Here is a 24363-nt window from a genome sequence, read left to right as displayed (position 1 = left end):
TCTCTAAGAGAGGAATTCTATTCATTTTGGAGTGGTTACTTCACATTTTCTGTTGCATCTCAAAGACAGGAAATGAAGGGGAATCTCCCCAGCTGGGTGCAGGGAACCCAAAAATCGGGATTTTAACCATCCCCTAATCTATCTAAAATAAATGTAAACACTTTTGGGCTTGTCATACGCTTTAAAGAGTATGTAAACCCTAAGAGTTAACTTCTTTTTATTTGTTCCCTTTTGGTCTGTTTAATACACAATTGGAAGCATTGTGTGATATCTGTTCAATGAGTGCAAAAACAGTTGATCTAGTCAGAAATTCAGAGCTGTCCTGTGTACACTTCCTCTGTTATCTCAAAAAGCCCTCTTAGTTCTTATCATGGACTACAGAATGATAAGCCTAGACATCCGAGAGTGGGAGTGGTTAATTAGTCTATCAAAAGACAATGGGTAGGGCTGACACCACTTGAAGACCACTGGGTGGTCAGAATTATCTGGCGAGTGTGCTAGTGTTTGTGCACCTGGAGGTGGATCACTGGTGATTAATTGATGAGGAATTGAAGCACAGAAGTCACGAGTGATTGTGGAACTTTATATGCAATGATTATTTGACTCACTGATGCAAAGAAAGTGAACACAAGGATTCCATCACATTTATTTTTGATCCTATCAATTTTGCACAGAGTTTTATAATATTAGAGATAGCGCAGTGTGTTTTGATGAAGGCTTATTGAATGAAGTAGTGTAAAGTGCAGTGATGTAGCTCAGAGTAACTAAACACTGATCAAGAAGTGAGGACTTTGTAATGGTTTCTATGACTTACTGCAGTTAACATGTTGCTATTTGGTAAACCTGACACACGTTTCCTTCTGACTTCATATAAACTTGGTCTTGCAGGCTGTGTCCATTGGAGATGTCAGACGGGAGCTGACGTTCTGTAAGAAGATGGGTCTTCCGATCATTGGAATCGTAGAGAACATGAGTGGATTTGTGTGTCCACATTGTTCGGTCAGTTGAAGAATAACTTTATCATCAGCAGGAAATACCAGTTTGACAGGATGATGTGCATTTCAAATGATTGTTTTGGGTTTGTTTCTATACATGCAAATTCTGAACGTTTGCATCTGAGATTGGGGATTGTTGTCATGCATGTTGCGGTCATCTCAAAGTATTATTTAAAATGTGTGAACCTGACTTTAAAGTGACACTAAACTCAGGAGTTAAATCCTAAAAATACATTCAGGTACCTTTTAACTGTTAACAAGAATATATCTTATTTGTGTATCACTCGGCTGTAGATCCCCAAATCATCTCTGAATTGGTGCTGACACTGTCCTTCCTTCTGGAGGGTGGCTACTCCTGTTCCCCATGGTTGTGTGTGTTGTAAAGTAGTCACCGCTCCAAGCTCACTCCTGTGATGGACTACAATCTCACGTTTAATTTACTAATCTGTATTGAGATTGTAGCAGTGACTACTTTACAACACAAATAAGATACATTTTTGTTAATAGTTAAGGTACTCAAATGCATTTTTAAGATTGAAATCCTGAGTTTAGTGTCACTTTAAAGGGTTCTGTTGGGGAAAGGGCAAAGTGATAGGTGTACTTCAAAAGATAACTGTCATTTTAGAACACACAGGCAAAGGTTTACCGCTTTGTTTAACAAGAGGTCCTAAAAATTCATAGAGCTTGGAGTATGTAACGTACGGCACATCATGTAGCATGCTAGAATATGTAACTTATAGCAAAACATACAGAGCGCATTGGCCCAAAATTGTAAAGTAAAGTGCAGTACCAGTGCAGTGGTCCAAAGGATGTGACTTGTAGCACAGCTCACAGATTTTAGTGTTCCATGATATGTAGTGTCTCAAATTATGTAATGAAGAGTAGAGCATATAGAATGGGTCAGTCCCGTGGATGTAATGCAAGGCATAGGAAATCTGGTGTGTGTGTAATGTAATGAACAGCACAGCATGGAGACTGGGACAGTCCTGTATGTGTAATGGAAAGAAGAACACACAGACTGGGGCAAAACTATGTACATAATGTAGAGCAGAGCATACAGACTGGGGCAATGTTGTTTACGTAATGTAGAGCAGAGCATACAGAATGAAGCAGTCCAGTGTATGTAATGTAGAGCATACAGAATGAAGCAGTCCAGTGTATGTAATGTAGAGCATACAGAATGAAGCAGTCCAGTGTATGTAATGTAGAGCATACAGAATGAAGCAGTCCAGTGTATGTAAAGTAGAGCATACAGAATGAAGCAGTCCAGTGTATGTAATGTAGAGCATACAGAATGAAGCAGTCCAGTGTATGTAATGTAGAGCATACAGAATGAAGCAGTCCAGTGTATGTAATGTAGAGCATACAGAATGAAGCAGTCCAGTGTATGTAATGTAGAGCATACAGAATGAAGCAGTCCAGTGTATGTAATGTAGAGCATACAGAATGAAGCAGTCCAGTGTATGTAATGTAGAGCATACAGAATGAAGCAGTCCAGTGTATGTAATGTAGAGCATACAGAATGAAGCAGTCCAGTGTATGTAATGTAGAGCATACAGAATGAAGCAGTCCAGTGTATGTAATGTAGAGCATACAGAATGAAGCAGTCCAGTGTATGTAATGTAGAGCATACAGAATGAAGCAGTCCAGTGTATGTAATGTAGAGCATACAGAATGAAGCAGTCCAGTGTATGTAATGTAGAGCATACAGAATGAAGCAGTCCAGTGTATGTAATGTAGAGCATACAGAATGAAGCAGTCCAGTGTATGTAATGTAGAGAATACAGAATGAAGCAGTCCAGTGTATGTAATGTAGAGCATACAGAATGAAGCAGTCCAGTGTATGTAATGTAGAGCATACAGAATGAAGCAGTCCAGTGTATGTAATGTAGAGCATACAGAATGAAGCAGTCCAGTGTATGTAATGTAGAGCATACAGAATGAAGCAGTCCAGTGTATGTAATGTAGAGCATACAGAATGAAGCAGTCCAGTGTATGTAATGTAGAGCATACAGAATGAAGCAGTCCAGTGTATGTAATGTAGAGCATACAGAATGAAGCAGTCCAGTGTATGTAATGTAGAGCATACAGAATGAAGCAGTCCAGTGTATGTAATGTAGAGCATACAGAATGAAGCAGTCCAGTGTATGTAATGTAGAGCATACAGAATGAAGCAGTCCAGTGTATGTAATGTAGAGCATACAGAATGAAGCAGTCCAGTGTATGTAATGTAGAGCATACAGAATGAAGCAGTCCAGTGTATGTAATGTAGAGCATACAGAATGAAGCAGTCCAGTGTATGTAGAGTAGAGCATACAGAATGAAGCAGTCCAGTGTATGTAATGTAGAGTAGAGCATACAGAATGAAGCAGTCCAGTGTATGTAATGTAGAGCATACAGAATGAAGCAGTCCAGTGTATGTAATGTAGAGCATACAGAATGAAGCAGTCCAGTGTATGTAATGTAGAGCATACAGAATGAAGCAGTCCAGTGTATGTAATGTAGAGCATACAGAATGAAGCAGTCCAGTGTATGTAAAGTAGAGCATACAGAATGAAGCAGTCCAGTGTATGTAATGTAGAGCATACAGAATGAAGCAGTCCAGTGTATGTAAAGTAGAGCATACAGAATGAAGCAGTCCAGTGTATGTAATGTAGAGCATACAGAATGAAGCAGTCCAGTGTATGTAATGTAGAGCATACAGAATGAAGCAGTCCAGTGTATGTAATGTAGAGCATACAGAATGAAGCAGTCCAGTGTATGTAATGTAGAGCATACAGAATGAAGCAGTCCAGTGTATGTAATGTAGAGCATACAGAATGAAGCAGTCCAGTGTATGTAATGTAGAGCATACAGAATGAAGCAGTCCAGTGTATGTAATGTAGAGCATACAGAATGAAGCAGTCCAGTGTATGTAATGTAGAGCATACAGAATGAAGCAGTCCAGTGTATGTAATGTAGAGCATACAGAATGAAGCAGTCCAGTGTATGTAATGTAGAGCATACAGAATGAAGCAGTCCAGTGTATGTAATGTAGAGCATACAGAATGAAGCAGTCCAGTGTATGTAATGTAGAGCATACAGAATGAAGCAGTCCAGTGTATGTAATGTAGAGCATACAGAATGAAGCAGTCCAGTGTATGTAATGTAGAGCATACAGAATGAAGCAGTCCAGTGTATGTAATGTAGAGCATACAGAATGAAGCAGTCCAGTGTATGTAATGTAGAGCATACAGAATGAAGCAGTCCAGTGTATGTAATGTAGAGCATACAGAATGAAGCAGTCCAGTGTATGTAATGTAGAGCATACAGAATGAAGCAGTCCAGTGTATGTAATGTAGAGCATACAGAATGAAGCAGTCCAGTGTATGTAATGTAGAGCATACAGAATGAAGCAGTCCAGTGTATGTAATGTAGAGAAGAGAATACAGAATGAAGCAGTCCAGTGTATGTAATGTAGAGCATACAGAATGAAGCAGTCCAGTGTATGTAATGTAGAGAAGAGAATACAGAATGAAGCAGTCCAGTGTATGTAATGTAGAGCATACAGAATGAAGCAGTCCAGTGTATGTAATGTAGAGCATACAGAATGAAGCAGTCCAGTGTATGTAATGTAGAGCATACAGAATGAAGCAGTCCAGTGTATGTAATGTAGAGCATACAGAATGAAGCAGTCCAGTGTATGTAATGTAGAGCATACAGAATGAAGCAGTCCAGTGTATGTAATGTAGAGCATACAGAATGAAGCAGTCCAGTGTATGTAATGTAGAGCAGAATGCACAGGCATGGGGTACTAAGGTGTAAGTAATGTAGAGCACAGATTACAGACTGGGGCGATTCAGTGTACGCCCAGGATACAGTCATGAAATACTCGGGCCAGTGTAAACATTGCATTGTTTACATTCATGCTGTCTGCATCTGTTATTGCAGAAACTGTCTAAAAACAAAGAAGGTATCTACTTCATATGTCTATTTATGAATGACATGCAGACACTGCCTGCTTCTAGCTTGTAGACACCATCAAAAGCAACGTTTTTGCCGTGAAGATAAGTCCTACATGTGTGTTCTTTGCTCTCACTGTGCTGTAAGAAAATGACTCTTCCGGTCAGTGCAGTTGTAGAGAACATGAGTGGATTGCTGTGTCCACATTGTTCGGTCAGTTTGCAGAACAGCTTTATGGGCAGGAAATGCCAGTTTGTCGGGATGCTTCAAATTTTTTCTTATAGAGTTGCAGAGTTTCCTGTTATCCCGGAGTGTAATAGAAAAGCGAATATGTTTTACAAACACACTTTATTCTTTAAAGCAAAACTTGTGTGAACAACAAAAAGTTATATCTATGCTGTGCAGTGACAGCTAAAGCAACAGTGAGAAGAGCACACCACGACATCTGGTGTTACATCTACCCCTTATACCAATCTAGTGGCCCAGCGGTTGCTATCCCGGCCCATCCCCTTCTATCATGGACACTCAGAAAACAGCTCGGGAATGCACGTCCTTTGTTTTCAAACTATTCTTTAGGAAGAAGCAGCTATGGAGTCATGAAGAGTGATAAGAACTTTGTCCTGATCTGACCCCACAGGGTGTCGTCATGATGGGAGTAGATCTAGTTGTATCTAACAAAGACTTATAAAATACAGCGACTTACAACAACAATAGTACAAGCATATTTGTTCTCCATGTCCCACTGTGCAGATGCACCCATGCCCCACTTGCCTAATGTTTACTTGCTGAGGGTCTGCCATGCCTGTTCATCTGTCATGCTATGTGGAGCTTGGCAGCAGGCATGGCATGGGTTGGATCGGTTCTTAGCATTGGGCTTAGGTTTAGGGGACAAACCCCAGAGTGCCATCTGAATGAGGCCAAAGACTCCTGACAGCAATACACTTAGGTCTGCCTATTACCAAGATAGTGACCCCAAGAGCTGGTAGCAGATGGCCAATGCAGCATGCTGATGTCAAAGGTCACATGTAGAACAGACATGGATATTTCATGTGGATGATTTCCTGTCTGATCTTCTGGTTCAACAGTACTGTGAATGAGGGAAGTGACACCTGACAGTAGTACAGTTGGATCTGCCTATGACCGTAACTGACCTCAACAGATGGTTACAAATGGGCAATCTAGAGTGCTAATGCCAAAGGTCACATGCAGAAGAGATATGAATGTTGTTTGATCCCGTGTCTGATATTTTAGAATTATGCTACTCTGATGATTTTGGCATTCTCTGAATGCAGGAATGATAATGCTGCAGTCTTCAATTTGAAGTTCTATGTTTTCTGTGCTGAAGATTTTTTTTTTACTATTATTATCATCACAGTAGACCACTTTGATTTAGGCATTACTGTCCTACAACAGAAATGTCATATTTGCTTCAGCATGCCATTTACACACCACTCATCCTGTATCTTTACATTTCTATGTCCATTTAGTCCCCATAAATACCTTTTAAATGGATGCTGAGATCCACATTCACATTTCCTGTATTTCTGTGTCCACAATTCATTCTGCCTTCTTAACATGTCCAATTGTAGCCACACATGTGAAAGCACTGCCCTCGAAAACTAGTACACATTTTTTTTCACCACTCCTCCCTCACAGCTCTGCCCACATCCCCGCCCACCTCTTTACTCTACCAGTCTCTCCTACAGCCTGGAGCCCAGCTGCATGTGGCACAAGGCATGGTGGGAGATGACCCAGATTGTGATGACCCGCAAGCACATAAAAACCAGCAGAAGCTGCTGCTCAGAAGAGGCGGGGACATGCAGCGTTTTTAAAAGTAAAAGAATATGTTGGAACATAACAACAAACCCTTTTTATTTATGTCACAATGCTTGCTCTTAATACCTAATGTGGTGCTGGTGCTTTCTGATATCCTTTAAAGGAGAACTATGGGGTTCGGGCTTTTCCCCATAGTTCTCCTTGGGGTAACAGGAGGACACAAACTAGCGTCCTCCCGTTACCCTAAGCTCAGTATACCGCGAGCTACAGCCTCGCAGTATACTGAGACACCGGAGCGGATCCCGACATCAATGTCTAGATCCGCCCAGCTGTGTGAGTGACAGCTGGCCCTGCCTATCTAGAGGCAGAGCCAGCTGTACCCGCCCCCGTCCGTTCCGCCAGTCAGCGCTGGCGGAGCGGGGAGAGGGGAATCCAGCCCCTCCCCCTGTCAGGGCAGAGAGCTGTGACAGGATTGAGAGGTGAGCGAACGCCGGTATGTGTTCGCTCACCTCCCGATCTACTGAGCCCACCTGTGACCAGTCTCATTGTCACAGGTCGGCTAGAACTATGAGGTGAGTGAAAAGCACTCACCTCATAGTTCTCTTTTAAATGCCTGTTTATGTGAATTGTACTCGCAGCCTCTGATTTATTAATCGATTATTGAAAAAGTTGACAACTTTTTCAATAATCGATTGTCGATTAGTTGTTGCAGCCCTATTTATCACTGTAGATCTTGACTAATGAAACACTATAATTGAACTCAGATTTGTCTCTGCAATATCTAGGAATGCACCAACATTTTCTCCAAGGGTGGTGGCGAGGAGTTGGCAAAGCACGCTGGAGTCCCATTTCTAGGTAATTTTAAAACAATCACTTTTATATTTTACAATATTTGGGGGGAGTTGTATGTAAAAAGGCCAAACCTTGAAGAATTTAGCCAAAATGTTTGACTTTGCACCAAGGCACCTGATCCAGTGATAACTCTCTAAGGCTCACATGTGCAGCCAAGGGGCAGTAAAACTGGTGGTTGATCTGCGTTCTTACTGCTCTCCAGCCACCTGTTAGCATTGCAACCAGACAGTGCTGTATACATTGTGCGGCACAGCAAAAAATAGACCGCATGGCACCACAACCATTTTGATGAATGGGAACCGCGTGCCAACCAATTGCTTGCAGTGTGCTAGTACCTTGTAAAATCCCCCATTGGGATCCCCCCCAAAAAACTGCCATTCAGGAGGCAGCAAATGGCTACAGCAGTCCAGACAGGCGAGTAATGATTCTGCGATCTCCAACCTGCACTGGGTTGTGGCTGCCTGACAGTGGATACACCGGCCTCAGAGGTCAGTGTTTCCACTGCCAATCATAACCCAGCACAGGCCCCCCCTTTGCTTCAGTCATTGGTTGCTAGAACTGCTGGCGTCTTAGCAACCAATGATATCAGGCAGGGCCGGCTGTTACAACTAGCCTGCTGTTTTGCTCCCCCCTCCCTGCACCCCATGTCATGGTTTTCGGGTCCCCAGCTCCTCTGGAGAGCCCGAGACCATGACAAACAGTGCCGGGATGGAGAGCGGTAGCAGTCCCTGATCTGCTCTGTGATCACTGAAGCATTGTGCTGTCAGTGCGTCCTGCTTCAGCCGGCTGAATTGGCGGGTAAACAGAAGATCAAGCACATTCCTGTGCTGGATGGTCTGTATTGGAGGGCAGGAGAGATATCAGAGTTCTAGTAGACCCCTGATGTCCCCATAAAGAGAACCTGTCCCCTCCAAATGCGTCCACATAGGGGCTTGTTAGCTCTTTTGTGATAGCAAATGTTAAGTTATTTTTTTTATTTTTTTTTAAAGGTGTCAAAAAAATAATAAAATTAAAAACATTTGTTAAAACCAATCCTGCCATTCCCGCCATCTGATTCTAATGAAAACTTTCGCATAGGGTATGCACATGTATGTAAACCGAGGGATACTCCTAACAAAAAAAGTAGAAAAAAACAGTGCGATGTGCTTTGATCAGCCTGGGAATACAATGGTGTGAATGAAGCTTTAATGGTGGACCGTGCCAATGGTAACCATTCCGGACCGCAATTCAGACCTCGGCTAGATGTAAATGTTATGCACTAGACCCCCTTGAATTTTATTCACTACCCCTGCTATAGATGAAGGGTGTTTACCTGTGTAGTAGATGTAGACTGTAAAGTAGCAACTACGGAGATGAGTGCCGAAGTGCTTCTTAACCTGGCTATAAACTGCTCATATTTGACTACTTTTGTCAAAGGAGCCGGGTGGAAAATTGTTAGCCCGCCAGTGACTGCAGCTAATGATATGCAGTCTTTGTTCAGGTATTCAGAAACTGTGCGTCCCGCCGGTTGGTGAATACAAAACCAGCAGGGAAGATTCCTTCATCCACGCTGTTTAGCATGAATGGGGGAATCAAATGATTTCTGTCTTTCAGCCTGCAAGAGAAATGTAAGGTGTATGGACAGCTCAGGTGTGGCCAACCTACAGTACATGGACTCGAGTTACTATTCACACTGAACGGTGGGCTGTGAGCTGTCCCCTGCTTTAACCCCTTCATGACTGAGCTAGTTTTTAGTTTCTGTTCCTAAATGACTGACACACTTTTTACATTTTTGCTGTGTGATTCTTCCACAGCAGCAAGTTTTGATTATTATTATTTTTAGATTTTTTTTAATAATAATTATAGTATACAAATATATTTATATATAAACGTTTTATTTTCCTAATTTTTTGTACACTTTTTTTTTGTCAGTTTATATCAAGCAATCACTATGACTGCTTAATAAATTAACTTTTTAAAATATTTAGTTATTATCAGGCTGCTCCAAGCTTAGGAACAGCTAATAATAACTTTAGAGACTGATCCTGACAGCATGTCAGAATCAGATCTCACTAAAGGTCTTTGATCGTTCCTAGACGATCAAAACTGATACATTTCACTCAAGAGATACATTTTGTATCTAGTGGTTGAAATGTATCATTTAACATCTGGCCAGGCTCTCCAGCTGTCAAAACGAATAGCAGAGAGGTGAGTCACTGCTACCTCTCTGCTATCTTCAGCTGTCAGATACGGGATCGCTATTTAGCGAACCCGTATCTGAATGTAAAGGCTTCATTCTTTCATTAATGAAAGAAAGAAGCTTTTAAAAAAGCTTAACTATTTCATTAATGAATGTCTCAATAGTGAGGCATTAATTAATGACTGGAACTGCTGAGAATCAGCAGTTACCAGCATTACAGAGGCTAATATAACTCGGCACGTACAGTGTACGTGGCCAGTCATATAGCCACTTTGTGACGGGACGTACACTGTACGTCTCCCGTCACAAAGGGGTTAAGTACATTACAGCCTTTGTCTATCGCAGAGGAAAATGCCGATACCGATCCACATCTACAGTGTTGGGAGTCACTGGCTGTTAAGATGCCCTTACATATCCATTGAGTGTGACTTTCTTTTCTTTCACTTTAGGATGTGTCCCTCTTGATCCCAACCTGGCCCAAAGTCTGGAGCTTGGCAAGGACTTTCTTCAAGAATTTCCTAAGAGTTCAACATACGCATCCATCACCAGCATCGCCCAACATATTCTAGAAAAAGCTGCTGATTCTTCCTCCTGACTTTGAGAATGTCTAAGCTACAAACCTACATCCGTGGAGAGGACTCTAAAAAGATGTTCACTGATACCATGAATGACTTCTATATTCCAGGTCCGAGGGATAGTCACAATGCTGGTGTCAATGACCCTGGACCTCATGTTTCAGAAATGTCTGATTACTAGTCTGTCTCAGGTCTTGTGCCGACTGTCTTTAGTTCACTTCAAATGGTTTTTAATGCCGAAGTCTAAAAGGTAATAGTATCTTTAGAGATCTGTCTTAAACATTTCTATACACCAGCAGTCGCTAAATGGCAACCGCAGTCCAGACACAGACAAGTAATGATTCTGTCTGGACCGCTATCTCTAACCTCCACTGGGTTGTGGCTGGTTGACAGTGGATACACTGGCCTCGGAGGTCAGCGTTTCCACTGCCAACCATAACCCAGCACAGGCCCCCCCTCTGCTTCAGTTATTGGACGCTAGGACTGCTGGCGTCCTAGCAACCAATGATTTCAGGCAGGGCCGGCTGTTGGAACTAGCCTGCTGTTTTGTTCCCTGCTCCCCCCTGTCATGGTTTTCGGGTCCCCTGCTCCTCTGTAAAGCCCGAGGCCATGACAAACAGTGCCAGGATGGAGAGTGGTAGCAGTCCCTGATCTGTTCCAGTTCAGAGGGATAGTCACAATGCTGGTGTCAATGACCCTGGACCTCATGTTTCAGAAATGTCTGATTACTAGTCTGTCTCAGGTCTTGTGTCTACTGTCTTTTGTTCACTTCAAATGGGTTTTACATGCTGAAGTCTATGGGAGTGCAAAACCCAGTTAAAACAGAAGGAGATCCACTGCAGGTCAGATGCACCTGTCATAAAATTCTAAATGATCTTGGATACATCTCAAACTGATGCCACTGACACAAATCCAAAGCCCATCAACACAAGTTAAGCCAACTCTGGCCACAAAAAAAAAAAGGGCTTCTGCAAAAAAACTAAATTCCTGTCTGGAGAGCAGTGACTGCCGTCTTCTCTTTCTTGATGAGCCGCAGTGGTTAAAGCATCTTCTGCATCCTTCTGACAGCCACTTCATCACATCTGTGTCCTGTAGCAGAGCACAATAGCGTAAAGGGTATCCAACACACACAAAGGTACATCATTATGAAGCAGTGACTCTGACATTCACCAAAAATTCACTGCAGGCAAATCTCCCAGGTACTTGTGTTTTATTGATTCACCGCCAGTGATTGCTTGGTAAAAGTTATATTCACTGCTTTATAAATCTGCCCCAAAGCGTTGGATGCTGAAGATTCTTCCGCTACTGTAGCACCTTTAAGAAAGCGGAGATCGGAGTCACCACCGGCCAGGCATTTAGCTATTGTCCATTTTCTTTTGCAGGGGCCTTTTATTAAAGAAAACATTTTGGCTGGTCACAGAGTCTCTTTAAGCTTGCTGCACACCTTAAAATGTAATTGTACAAAGACCTTTAGATTTACTAAAAGTGACGTGATTTGAGAGCCTAGCTACATCATCCATTCAATTGATATGCAGTCAGGAAGATGTTTATAAATTTATATTCATATTTTTATTTGTAAAATCCTTATTCTGCAAGTAAACATTTGATACAAATGCCATCCATGTTTCTGTGTGTGCGCAGTTGTCTGTAGAGAAAGGCCAGCACTGATGCTGCTCTTGTTGACTGCAGACAGCATTGCCTCTACCTGGAGAGGAGAAGGGGTGTCCCTCCTCTGAGTCATTCGTGTGTGTGTGTGTGTGCGTGCGTCTGTAATCTGAGGTTGGTGCTATTCCACTTCTTCTGTATTTACAGCACTTCAGTGAACTAGCTCAAACCCTGGAAAAGTAGACTCATACTTGCCTCCTTCTGGCCGCAAAAGCAGGTTTTCATATTTACCTGACCCAAAAAGAAAGTATATGAAAAAGCATGTCTGCTTAAGGGGAAATTGTCTGTTCCATAGAAGCCAGATAACTCCTCTCTTTCTCTGCATAATATGGAATAACAAACCGAAGAATCTGCTTAGTCTTTTTGCGCGGTCTAGACTGACACACTTCCTTTCTTCAACACCATGATAAATGAAGCCCCCTCATTTTCACCATTGAAGTGTTTTATAGAGTAATTGTATACTGATATATCCTTCTATAAAGTGTCTGACTATAGGAAATTGGTTCTGAACGTGGAGTACGTGTGCACGATCCGTGCCGGAGCAGTATGGGACAGATGTCACCTTTTGAAACACATCCGTGTCCATCCATTTTTTTCCTTCCATCGTAAAGCTGAACTTACTAGACCCATGTTATAGCTATGGGGAGTCAGATGTAAGCGGATACGTGTCCGTTTATATCAGATTACCACCTGCTACGATCAGGCCCGCCAAAACAACTCTGTTCCAGACCTGGCAGAGGTAATTGGATGTAAACAGACGTATGAATTACTGCACAGATTTGGAAGAAATACACAAAGCTCACCAAGATTCAACTAATAATACCCATGACTGTATTTAAGGAATATTTGCTTATGCCAGAATTCAGATTTATGCTGTCAAATCAGCTAAAATTTGAGCCATGGGTGGCCAATGGGACCACCTGGCTTAACAAAATGAAGGAAAATCATTGACCGAACAGTGACTATATACATACAGCCTGTATAGGTGTAACACAACAGGTAAGGTTACTCCTATAGAGCTGATGGCTTCATTGCCATTCTTGACACTGTTACAGTCACTGTTCATCCCCTGTTAGCTAAGATGCCAGTACACAGACATAGAACATTCTGCATCCAGTTATTACACAAGACGGAGGGAAAAATATCAAAGCAGACATGGCTCTCCTCCCACAGAACATCCAGTAAAGACAGTGTATTGCTTAGGAGTTAAAGGTAGAAGTTGGCTCTGGATACCACTGCAAGGCCATACCGGGATCCCACAAGCAGAGACTGTGGAGTGTGCATGCTCTATCAGATGCAAAAGAGATAAAGAGAAAAATTTCGAATAACATTCATCAAGTGTCTGATGGTATTATCGAATGTTCTGACCAGGTTTATCGTATTAACATTAAGATTAAAATGTATCATCGTATTCACGGGTGTCTTAAAGGCTTGTGAGCTCTGCTGGACATGTAGGTGGTCCGAGTGTTCTTATTATAGAGACAGGCAAGTAGCTGAATGCTATTTTGTTTGCTAAAGTGACAACTTGAGCAGCTATGGACCAGCTCAGAGACAATGATGATAAGCATGTCACAACAGACACCACTCAACACAAACAGTACAAGCCTATAATAAACAGAATCTGCGGGTGTCCAGTTCACACCATATGTTATCCCAAAGCATAGACGGGGCAATTTGCCTGCCATGCCCTACGAGTTCAGTTCACACCAATGCATTGCGGTAGTGTGTGCTGAAGAATGGGGCATGCCATGTTTTTACACAGCACGTCGCAACCCGCTCCAGCCCTGCACAGCACACACCCGTTATAAGGAGTATGATTTGTTCACACCATGTCTGTTGAGCTTTGTTGATCTGCATAGACGAACGCAGGCTCAAAGCAAGGGTACAGTTGTTTTCTATGTGCCCTGTTTATACCATAATGCTGTGTTGAGGTGCATTACATAAACATGTTGCGTGTCTGCATTATACCGCAGCGCCCAACAACGTGCTATAATGCATAGAGTTGAATGAAGGGCAATTTTGTGGTACTTCAATAAAGTTTTTAAAAAAGTTAACAGTACTACACCTTCTGTCCCGCTGACCCCTTTTTTCTGCAATTTGCATGGAAAAATTCACTGGCTCCTGCTTCCATTTATAGGGTGGCTCCGTTCCCTTGCAGAGGCTCCTAGAGCCACCCTTACGGGTGCACTCCTGACCAGCAAAGCAGCCTGACATGCCTACACTCCACAAGGCAGACTAGAGCCCCATGAATGGGTTAACCCCTCCATGGGGTTGAGTGAAAGGTGAGTGGGCATAGAGAATACAATGCTGGTCACGCACGTACCAGTGGAATGGGACATGTAGTTCCGCTGCAGGACTTTTGCTGTTCTTCACATTGTGTGACCACCGGAAGTTTAGGGAAGCGGCTTCTGAGAACTTACAAAGTAAGTGGCGAGGGGCATTTGTTTTTAAAACACCATGCTGGTGATCTGATTGGGTGGCCCTGATTTTTATCATTGGATTTTGTATTAAATAAAGGTCAATGGGGTTGGTCTCTATGAGCAAACCTGTAGCTGCTCCAAGGTCTCCGATCATTTCCCTTTATTATGTCTGCAGGCTCTAACACTCTTCTCTAGCATAACATATATTGAATATTATGTGCGGCATAATAAATAATTGGTAAAGTCAAGGGCCACATTGGAGGCCCGCTATACCTTATAGGTTGACAACCACTGGTTTAATACTACTTTACATTTCCTGGCATCTGTAGTTTTACAAGGTACATGTGTAGTACTGCGATTATCCACAAGATGGCAATATTTATTTTCTTCCACACCTTTAAAAAAAAAGAATTCAACAGCATCGGAAGCTCCCTAAAGCTGGCCATACCCCAGTACATTTTTGAATGAACGTTCATATGAAAAATCTCATCGGAACATTCCATACTGCCATCAGAGACTTGACGAATGTCGTTTGAAATTTGGTTTGGTTTTAACATTTAATTTTGGAAATTGAGTTTCCTCGAACACAAATTACATTCCCTGTTAGAAATCTGAATTTTTCATCCAGCTCCTTTGCATTTTGTCATCACTATTTCATCACTACAATTTGGCCCCATTAACTATTATAAATTTGTTCCAAAAACCTATTTTTACAAACAAAATTCTACTGGTTATGCCCAGCTTTAGGCTACATAAAAATGGAAGGCTTGCTCCTTTACAGCTATACACCTCCCACCTCAAACCTTGCCAGTTGTAGCAAGTAGTCCAAAGAAGAACGCATGGCAAATGAGGGGAGAGAGCCGTGTCCCTCAATGGACTCGAGAAAATGATTTTACAGTGAGCAGAAAATTTCGATTTTCCAATAACCACTTAAAGGAGAACTATGAGGTGAGTGCTTTTCACTCACCTCATAGTTCTAGCCGACCTGTGACAATGAGACTGTCACAGGTCGCTCAGTAGATCGGGAGGTGAGCAAACATATACCGGCGTTTGCTCACCTCTCGATCCTCTCACGGCTCTCTGCCGTGACAGGGGAGGGGCTGGATTCCCCCCTCCCATCCGCCAGCGCTGACTGGCGGAACGGACGGGGGAGGGGGCGGGTACAGCTTGCTCTGCCTCTAGATAGGCAGAGCCAGCTGTCAGTCACGCAGCTAGGCGGCACAATTGTCAGGATCCGCTTCAGCTGCGGCGTCTCAGTATACCGCAAGCAGCAGCTCGCGGTATACTGAGCCTAGGGTGACGGGAGGACGCTAGTTTGTGTCCTCCCGTTACCCTAAGGAGAACTATGGGGAAAAGCCTTAACCCCATAGTTCTCCTTTAAAGGTTCACTCCTCCAGTATACAGCCCCAGTGTAAAATAAAGGAGGTTATCCCATTAACAAACATGAACCTAGGTTGCGCAAACAAACTATATCAAGGTATGTAGGTAAGTTCAGAATAAAAGCAGAGATCTTATTCCATCTGACAAAGAGCCCAGCCAGTTACAGCATCAGGCCTCAGATAAAATAAGGGGGAAAACATTGTGGGCACCTGGATTTCTAGGGGATGTAAGCAATTACCACTATCTCTCTTGTTTCTGAAAAGACCATTTTACATAAGTGGATCTACTCTGATCCCCCCTCCCATGTTGTTGTCTCTTGAAATATGAATGTATTTATTCCGCATGGAGTGGGTGTAGGCCTCTCTGAAAAAGGAAACCCAGAAAAAAATCTCAGAGCATATATTCTGCCTGCAATTTACAACAAGTGAGTCCTTAGAGACAGGGACTTTTAGAAAATGGCCACAGCTGAAAGCTCTGGTCCTGATAACTCAGCAAGGAATCCCCAGATAGACTGGCCTGACCTGAAAGTAGAGTCAAGTGCTAAGTAGAAGACAGATGTGTTGGCACTGCTGACTATGGGACCATCACAGAGAGTACATAGTAGGTAAGGTTGAATAAGAGCAGGGTCCATCCAGTTCAACCTACACCAAGATACTGAATGAGCTGGGAAATCCTGCACTCGTTGGCAAACTGGAGAGGCTTCCGGGATTTCCAATATTCAGCCTGAATCTACTAGTAGCTGTTGATAGTAGGAAAAGTCTTCCAATTAAATCCAAAAATATAGCAGAAGGAAGGAACTTCCATTCTCCAGATGACACCAAGTACTTAATTAATATATAACTGTATATAGAGCATTTCATTTTAGTAATGTGAAATACTTTTTTGGGGTCTCTTCTATGTTGTGATCCCCATGTTACTCTGCACCACAGTGAGCGAAGAGGCAGTGTGCAATGTGTCCCTCTGATGTCACTGCAGAACGTTCCTGCCCTTTGCTCTTGCATTCACACAGGATCATACATTTTTTTTTACTGTCAATCTAAAATAGCAGATTAAGCACATTAAAGCAATTATTTATCATTGTAAATAACCAATGATATAAAATGAATGCAATCGTTTTCATGTTTACACTGGTGGAGGTGGAGCTTTTGCAGACTGACAGTAACTGTGACACCCCGGAGCCACTGTCAGTAAATCTGCAGCAGCCCTGCAAGGCATCAAGGAGTGTTATGTGGGGTGACATGATGGGGAGTTCATTGCTTCCTCAATAGTGAAAACTCGAGCATGCTCAGGAAGGGTGGCAACACTGAAGACTCAGGATTGGTTTCCATAGCATTGCCAATCTTAATAAGAACTATGAACTAGCAGGCTCACCAGATATTTAATATCTAATGATTCATTTGTGAAAGAAACACGAAGCACACTTGGTAGGGGGAAGTAAATTTGCAGCTAAAATATGAAAAACATTTTTTGGGATTACTGAGTCTTTGAAGTTTAATCTGTTTCCATATGTAAGGTTCTCTTTTAAGCTGCCCTCCCAATTAAGTGGATGAGGGGCGGTGATGTCACAGCATTGCCCACTGTCCAATCAGACTAAGCCTTGTAATAATTGATAAAAAATACTAGGCATATGCTGAATGGCCGCTGTGCCGAGCGAGCGAGCGAGCGACCTCATGTTTTCACAGCAAAGGGGAAGTCGCTCAGCACATCAGCAGAACCAGGACCCGGAAGATCTCTGTAGTGCCAGCTACTTGCATTGTAAAAATTACATGACATGATTTATGAATGAATACAGAGCTGCAGTCATTTGTATTTGTCTAGAGTTTAGCTTGAACATAAAGAAAGTGTTTGATTTTGGCATAAATGTCCTTTATCAGCCGAGTTCTGGAACAGGAAAATAGAGGAAACGGGTCTAAATTCCTTTCCATCTCCAGCAGAGATGTGACCGGCAGCCATGTTGGGAGGAGGTAGAAGATACACTTCCCTTTTCATGTTGTTTGACTGGATATCTCCATCCTGGACAGAGAGTGCTGGGGAAGGAAGGAGCGGGACTGGCAGCCCCTGGAGTCACGAAGAGGACACACTATATTAAGCCAAGCTGATCCTATGCAGAAAAAGCTAAAAATACACAAGATCATCTTCTCATGACTCTGAATACAGGGCGTCTCCTCCTGGCAGCCAATGATCAGGAGACACCTTAACTCGGAACAAGGCCTGTGCACTGACATTCATTGGCCCTTCGCAGGATATTATTTATGGATTCAAAACTGAAGGAAAATGAATAAAAATACTGGAGGAAATAAAATGTGTTGAAAATAGCAGCCATTCTTCTTCTACGGGATTGCTGGGCAGGAAGTCAGTTGTGTGTTGGGAAATATTTTCCCCTATTATACCAACCCAAAGTGTGATTGCTGCAGAGACATAAAATGCTGACAAGGGTTTCCTCTCTTAAAAGAAAAAAGAAATGTATTTATTGCTGGGGTGCCCCTTTTAGGAAAGATTTCTCATCACTTCCTGTCCCGGTGACAGCAACGACACCATAACATAAAATATTGCCATTTAGGGACACGGCAATAAAAACTTCAAAAAACAAGAAATGGCCAGTTTGCCAGTAAAGGAAGATGCAAAAAAAAGATGTACATGAGGTCACAATGCCAGAAATCAAAGTACGCATGTTTCAGAGGCACCAAGGCTCCCTTTTTTAAGGTGACAGACATGGACAAAAATGTGTACATTGCAAAGACATAAATGCCTTCCTCCGAAAGAGCCACAACTGGTCCTAGCTGGACCACACAGACCTGACATCCCCTATGCTAACTAGAACCTCAGCATGTACAGTTGGGCAAAAAAGTATTTAGTGAGCCACCAATTGTGCAAGTTCTCCCACTTAAAAAGATGAGAGAGGCCTGTAATTGGCATCATAGGAAGACCTCAACTATGAGAGACAAAATGAGAAAACAAATCCAGACAAATCACATTGGCTGATTTGGAACTAATTTATTTTGTCTCTCATAGTTGAGGTCTACCTATGATGCCAATTACAGGCCTCTCTCATCTTTTTAAGTGGGAGAACTTGCACAATTGGTGGCTCACTAAATACTTTTTTGCCCCACTGTATATGAGCCAGAAATACAGAGTAGTAATGGAACCTCAAGGCAAAATACAAAGGACACAAAATGCAATGACATAATGGTACCAAGAAACTTTAATGGAGATAAAATTCTTAATCAAACATAGGATCATTTATCTGTGGCCCAGAGATGACTCTCCAATCTAGTCTAGGAACCCTCCTGCCGTGGCTAGTGGTGGGAGTAAACACTGAAACAGATCCGGAATGCTGGGATCAACATACCAAAACCTGCTAATAGGTCCAAAATGCGTCTTCTAACCCTTCGCCACCCCATCCAAAATGTATTTTAAAGTTTGGCTGACGTTACACTTTGATTTTCTTTCACTTAAATTCCCCTTGCAAATCTCAATCCCCCCGACCAAGCCCTGTCCCCATGTGACATCACTTGCCAAAGCTACTGTCCACCAGAGGATTTTACAGTCTGGGATGGCCTGGTATATGCTTGCAAAGTCAGGTTGAAAAACAAAAACCATGGGGAGGCAGGCCATGCCCCTATTAGCACTATAGGTAATAACTTCAATCTGCTCCTATTTTCTCTTCTTTATTTTGTAATACAAAGCCCAATGCACACTTGCATTGAAAAAATGGTGCTAGCAAATACCTGCAGCGGCTTTCATTGCCCATCAGGGCCATTCTGATTGAGCAAAACTCTGACAGATCCAGGTAGTGTCAAAGCTTGCCCACTGGTCCCACATTCCTACTGGCCCATCACTATAATGGGCTGCCTTACTGGACAACAGGAATGTGAGGGAGGTGGCAGGGGGCAGTCAAGCATTACCAGAGTTTTGCTCGATCAGAGTGGTCTGGAATACGAAGCAGAAAATGGAATCTGCTGCAGGTTTGCACAGGTAACTCCAGGTGGCTACTTTCTTTTATTACTGTCCTCTGTCCATGCTAAAATTCTCTCTAACTTCCTGTCTCAGTGACACGTTCCTTTTCTTCTCCACTACATCCAAAACAAAGGCTTGAGTTCCACTTGAAAGCCAATCTCTGAGCAAACCAAAAAACTACCCTGGCGGGCTAACTCCACACTGCAAAGGTTAACTGCTTGCTATTGGCTAGGGACTGAAATTAAGCAGATTTACTTACCTGCTCCCTCTGGGCTGCTAAACTGGTCCCAGTTGAGTCTTCTCTCCTTTGTTCCAGTGGTCTAAGGACTGCTGAGGTCATCTTGTCTAATGCAGGTTCCACAGACTTACATTAGACATGAGAACACAGAGGAACATTTCACCATAGCAGAACCAAAAAGGAGAGCACTGGCCACCAGCGGTGCGGGGATTAGGTATGTAAAATGCTTTACTCCAGTCCCCCAGACAAAAATGAGCAATTGACCCTTGAAGTGCGGGGGTAGCCTCACTGCAAGGGTAGCTGTTTAGTTTGCTTGGAGATAGGCTTTAACACATACTCAGACACACACATTAACACATACATCCTATAATTTCAAGGAGAATTAAGGGGAGAGTGAAATACGAGAGCCAACGCGTAACACTGAAGCTGGCACACGTCGGCTCTATAGATTGAGAACTGAGCAATCACATACTGCTGATCATTCAGTACCCGATCTGTCATGGCCACAGAGCGGCTCTGCGCAGTCAGCATAAAGCGGGCAATATCCTCCTGTGACTCTAAAGAGAACAATGACCAAAAAAGGTTGTGCCATAGTTCTCTTGTAACGTTATATAGGTTATTGACTTATGCAGTGGGACAGCAAACAGATCCAGACTAGGCCGTTTTAGAGAAAACGAAATTCAAAAGCTGTAGAACACTTTCATAAAATCATTTTTATTTACATATGTATATAAATATACATTACAAATAATTTACTTGTTTAGAAAAAAAAAATAACAAAAACATCTCTTTTTGAATTTGTATAAAAAATAGGTGTAGGCTGGTGCTTTAATCTGGAAGTTTGTTTGTTCACTGAGTGACCGGCTGAGCTGCGTATACTGTGCAATGTGTAGAGCTCTCATGCTTAGGCTACAAGGAGGCCTCTGGAACACATGCAGGTATATTCCATAAACAATAGACGACGTTATGTGGGGTGTGCAGTTACCACAGCAACCAATCAACTTAAAGATGAAATTCGATTGGATGCCACTGGATCCCTCTACGCCTTGCATCTTGCTCTTTGCCTTACTGAATGGTCAGTGCTAGGGATGCACCAATACCAGTTTTTCGGTATCGCGTACCGATATTTTGTTTCAGGTACTCGCCGATACCAAAACTGGAAGTCCCATTAAGGAAGCCGGGCGGCGTGTAATGACTAGCCGCACGGCTTCCTGATTAGCCGGGAAGCTGTCTCCATGCTCCCTCGTCACCAGGTGACAAGAAAGCATGGAGCTGGCTTTCTGGCCAATCAGGAAGCCGAGGGGCGGGTAATGACTCGCTGCCCGGCTTTCTGATTGACCAGCTTCTCGATCAATAAGGAAGCAGGGCGGCAAATGTCATTAAACACTGCCCGGCTTCCTGATTGGCCAGGAAGTCGGCTCCATGCTTCCTCATCACTAAGTGACGAGGGAGCATGGAGCCAGCTTCCAGGGCCAATCAGGAAGCAAGGCAGCGTGTAATGATTTACCACCCGGCTTCCTAATACCGGAAGTTCTAGTATCAGGATAGGCATCGGAAGCATTTGGGCGAGTACAAGTACTCGCCCATTATACTCGGTATTGGCACCCATACTAGTATCGGTATCGGCACACCAGTCAGTGCAGGATGCAGACTTGCAGAAAGGCAAAGTGGAGTTGGTTTATAAAGAAGCATGCTCCAGTACTAGGATGCTATGATGTTCATCACGTGATCCAATGCTATGAATCACAATTTAAAGTGTACTTGTCAAACATGCAGAACAAAGACAACATACCATATGATTCAGTAATCTTGTCTTCGTTCAGTATTCCGGGGTGTACAACTCCAGTCCTCAAGGGCCAAGATCTTGGGATTTATTGACTTGTCTTAGAGGAAACATGTGCTGACAGAATGATGAAGGCTGAGAGTGCTAATCGCCTGGCTGTCTCTGGCTCCAATACTTCATGAGTCACTGTGGCCACTTATGTCAGAACTTGCAATCCACACAGCTGTCCCAGGTAAAAGACTCAAAGTATTAACCTTTTTATGACCAAAGATCATTGAAACCTTGACGCCCAGACCAAATTCAGAAGCATCAGATAAAGTTTACATTTAAACTATAATTACACTTTTGCAGCAAATGGTTATAAAACCTATTTCATATTTGTTACATGTTCCCATTCACATAGCAATAGTTAAAAAAATATATAAAAAATGCTTCTTGCAGTTTAAATTGCTTTTAATAAGGGTTACAAATTCTACTTGCTTCTCCTTTGCAATGTTAGGAGGGGCTAAAAGATTGCAGCCCTGGCTTCTGCATTCAAATGTTAATGAAGTTAATAGAGAATTAAGAGGTGAGTGCTTTTCACTCAGCCTCCTAATCTGAGCCGACCTGTGACAATGAAACGGTCACAGGTTGGCTCAGTAGCTCGGGAAGTGAGCGAACACATAGCGTCCCTCGCTCACTTCTCGATCCTGTCCCTGCAGAGAGCCGTGACTGCCACTCACGGCTCCGTGCAGGGATTCCCCCCTCCCCTGTCTGATCCTCCAGCGCTGACTGGCGGAACGGACGGGGGAGGTCGCGGGCACAGCTGGCTTTGCCTCTGGATTGGCAGAGCCAGCTGTGAATCCCGCAGCTGGGTGGATCTCGACAGCAATGTCGGGATCCGTTCCAGCTGCGGCGTCTCAGTATACCGCGAGCTGTAGCTCACGGTATACTGAGCTTTGGGTCACGGGAGGACGCTAGTTTGTGTTCTCCCGTGACCCTTAGGAGAACTATGGGGAACAGCCCTGACCCCATAGTTCTCCTTTATTGAGAGAAACAGAATCCTCAAATTTCAGTCCTAAGTTTCTATAAGGACAGATCACTGTGAAGGTGCTGAGAAAAACCTGAATTCAGCCATGGTGCCTGCTGCAACACAACATCTAAAAGGTAAGAAGTATTTTTTTTTTTCGGTATGCTGTGTGAATAGGAAAACATAACAAACATATGTTTGACTGCAAATTTGACTGCAAAAGTGGAAATACACTTTAAGGTTTTTTAAGGACATACATATAAGGCTTTCATTTGTTACATAATGTTTTTATAAATCTTTTTTGATGTCTGTATTTCCTGCTGGCTGTAGCTGTAAAAATGCCTTCCTCTGTGCAAGACAAAATGATAGCTAAGCCAGCAGGTTTGGCTTTGTAAACAAACCCCTATGATAACTATGATTGGCTCTCATAGTGATCATGTAATCTGAATCCAAACAGTGATTCCTGATCATTACTGTGGGAACACACACAGCACGCTCTTCGAACAAGGAGCCTGCACTGTTGTGTGCTCCTAGTTCCAAAATGGAAGTATGTTAGCATCCCCTTAGAACAGGTTAACATTCCCTTAGCAAAGGGCATTGTGAGCGACAAAAAGTGAGTTATGTAGGGTGTGACTGACTAATATCCCAAGTCTCTGACTGATAGGTGGCCCTCAAGGACTGGAGTCATGAACCCATGTGCCATTCTGTTAGACATTAGAAGGCTGGACACTTGTCAGAACCTTTACAGTGGTTATTTCCACAGTGGATGACTACGATGGACCAGCAATTTGGCCAACCCCATCATCCCACTCTATTTCATCCAAGCTCCAAACAACAGTGGATATGGTCCAGTTCAGAAAGCATGAATGGTGTGAAGAAGCTAGGCACATAGAAAAGCTGTGGGGTTCATTTAGGGTTAAATGACATGGGCCATTCAAACCTACTATTGTATTAATCATGCTGTTGGGTGATTTAACCTCTTATTTGACAATCACCTTATATGTAACACCTTGACGTCAATATGCTACAAATGACCTGACTGCCAACAAGAGGTTAAATTGCCAATGGCAAAAGATATAAACTACCCGTGTATTTAGCCCTAAAAGTCTGTGTATATCATGACATGATGAGGTTAACCGTCATAGCTGATATCTGGCGCCTCTTCCACCTCCTCGCTGTCATCCACACTGTTGTGCCGTATGTGTTCAGATGCTGGCTTGTGGCTCAATGGAATGGAGAGGGCCCGATGCACGGCTTCCACTGTGCTCTGGGGTACGTAATAGGTCAGGTTGACAGATGGCATCTTGGACCTCATTTCCTCCAAACAGCGATAGGCCTGGTTAAAGGTAGTGGACATGTTAGCAGTTAGTACTGAACTTTCTACAGCACGGTAGAGTTAACGTATTGAAAGTCAATAAGAGGAAAGTGTCTGTTGCCCACAACAGCCAATCAGATTTGACTTTTGTTTCCTTTACCTGCGTAAATCACAGCTGGAGTTTGAATGACTACTTTCAGGATTTTTTTAATACAATAATACAGTATGGACAGCTAGGTGAGTTAGTAGACAGCACTGTAGCTTGGCGGAGTGCTAT

The 24363-nt window shown here is 43.0% G+C and overlaps 2 protein-coding genes across 5 annotated transcripts in view; one reads left to right on the top strand and one right to left on the bottom strand.

Annotated features, from left to right (window-relative positions):
- Positions 1 to 22835, top strand: part of NUBP2 (nucleotide binding protein 2) — a 33045-nt gene extending 10210 nt beyond the window's left edge. For 2 of the 4 annotated variants that reach the window (XM_018552370.1, XM_018552368.1), the window contains 3 exons: positions 889 to 999; positions 7499 to 7568; positions 10194 to 10394. In XM_018552370.1, the coding sequence (XP_018407872.1) occupies positions 889 to 999; positions 7499 to 7568; positions 10194 to 10339 (327 nt within the window). In that variant the 3' untranslated portion in view covers positions 10340 to 10394. Of the gene's footprint in view, positions 1 to 888; positions 1000 to 7498; positions 7569 to 10193; positions 10395 to 22824 lie in introns of those variants that run through there. The other 2 variants (XM_018552369.1, XM_018552371.1) reach the window with 2 other exon arrangements.
- Positions 22836 to 23590: 755 nt separating this feature from the next.
- The window catches only part of IFT140 (intraflagellar transport 140), a 111934-nt gene continuing 111161 nt past the window's right edge, over positions 23591 to 24363 (bottom strand). Inside the window, exon 30 of the mRNA XM_018552356.1 lies at positions 23591 to 24107. Within this exon, the coding sequence (XP_018407858.1) occupies positions 23904 to 24107 (204 nt within the window). The 3' untranslated portion in view covers positions 23591 to 23903. The remainder of the gene's footprint in view (positions 24108 to 24363) is intronic.

The sequence above is a fragment of the Nanorana parkeri genome, unplaced genomic scaffold (assembly GCF_000935625.1).
Source record: "Nanorana parkeri isolate BGI_ZX_2015 unplaced genomic scaffold, ASM93562v1 scaffold85, whole genome shotgun sequence".
Classification (NCBI taxonomy): Eukaryota; Metazoa; Chordata; class Amphibia; order Anura; family Dicroglossidae; genus Nanorana; species Nanorana parkeri.
This window is presented reverse-complemented; position numbering and strand designations above follow the sequence as displayed.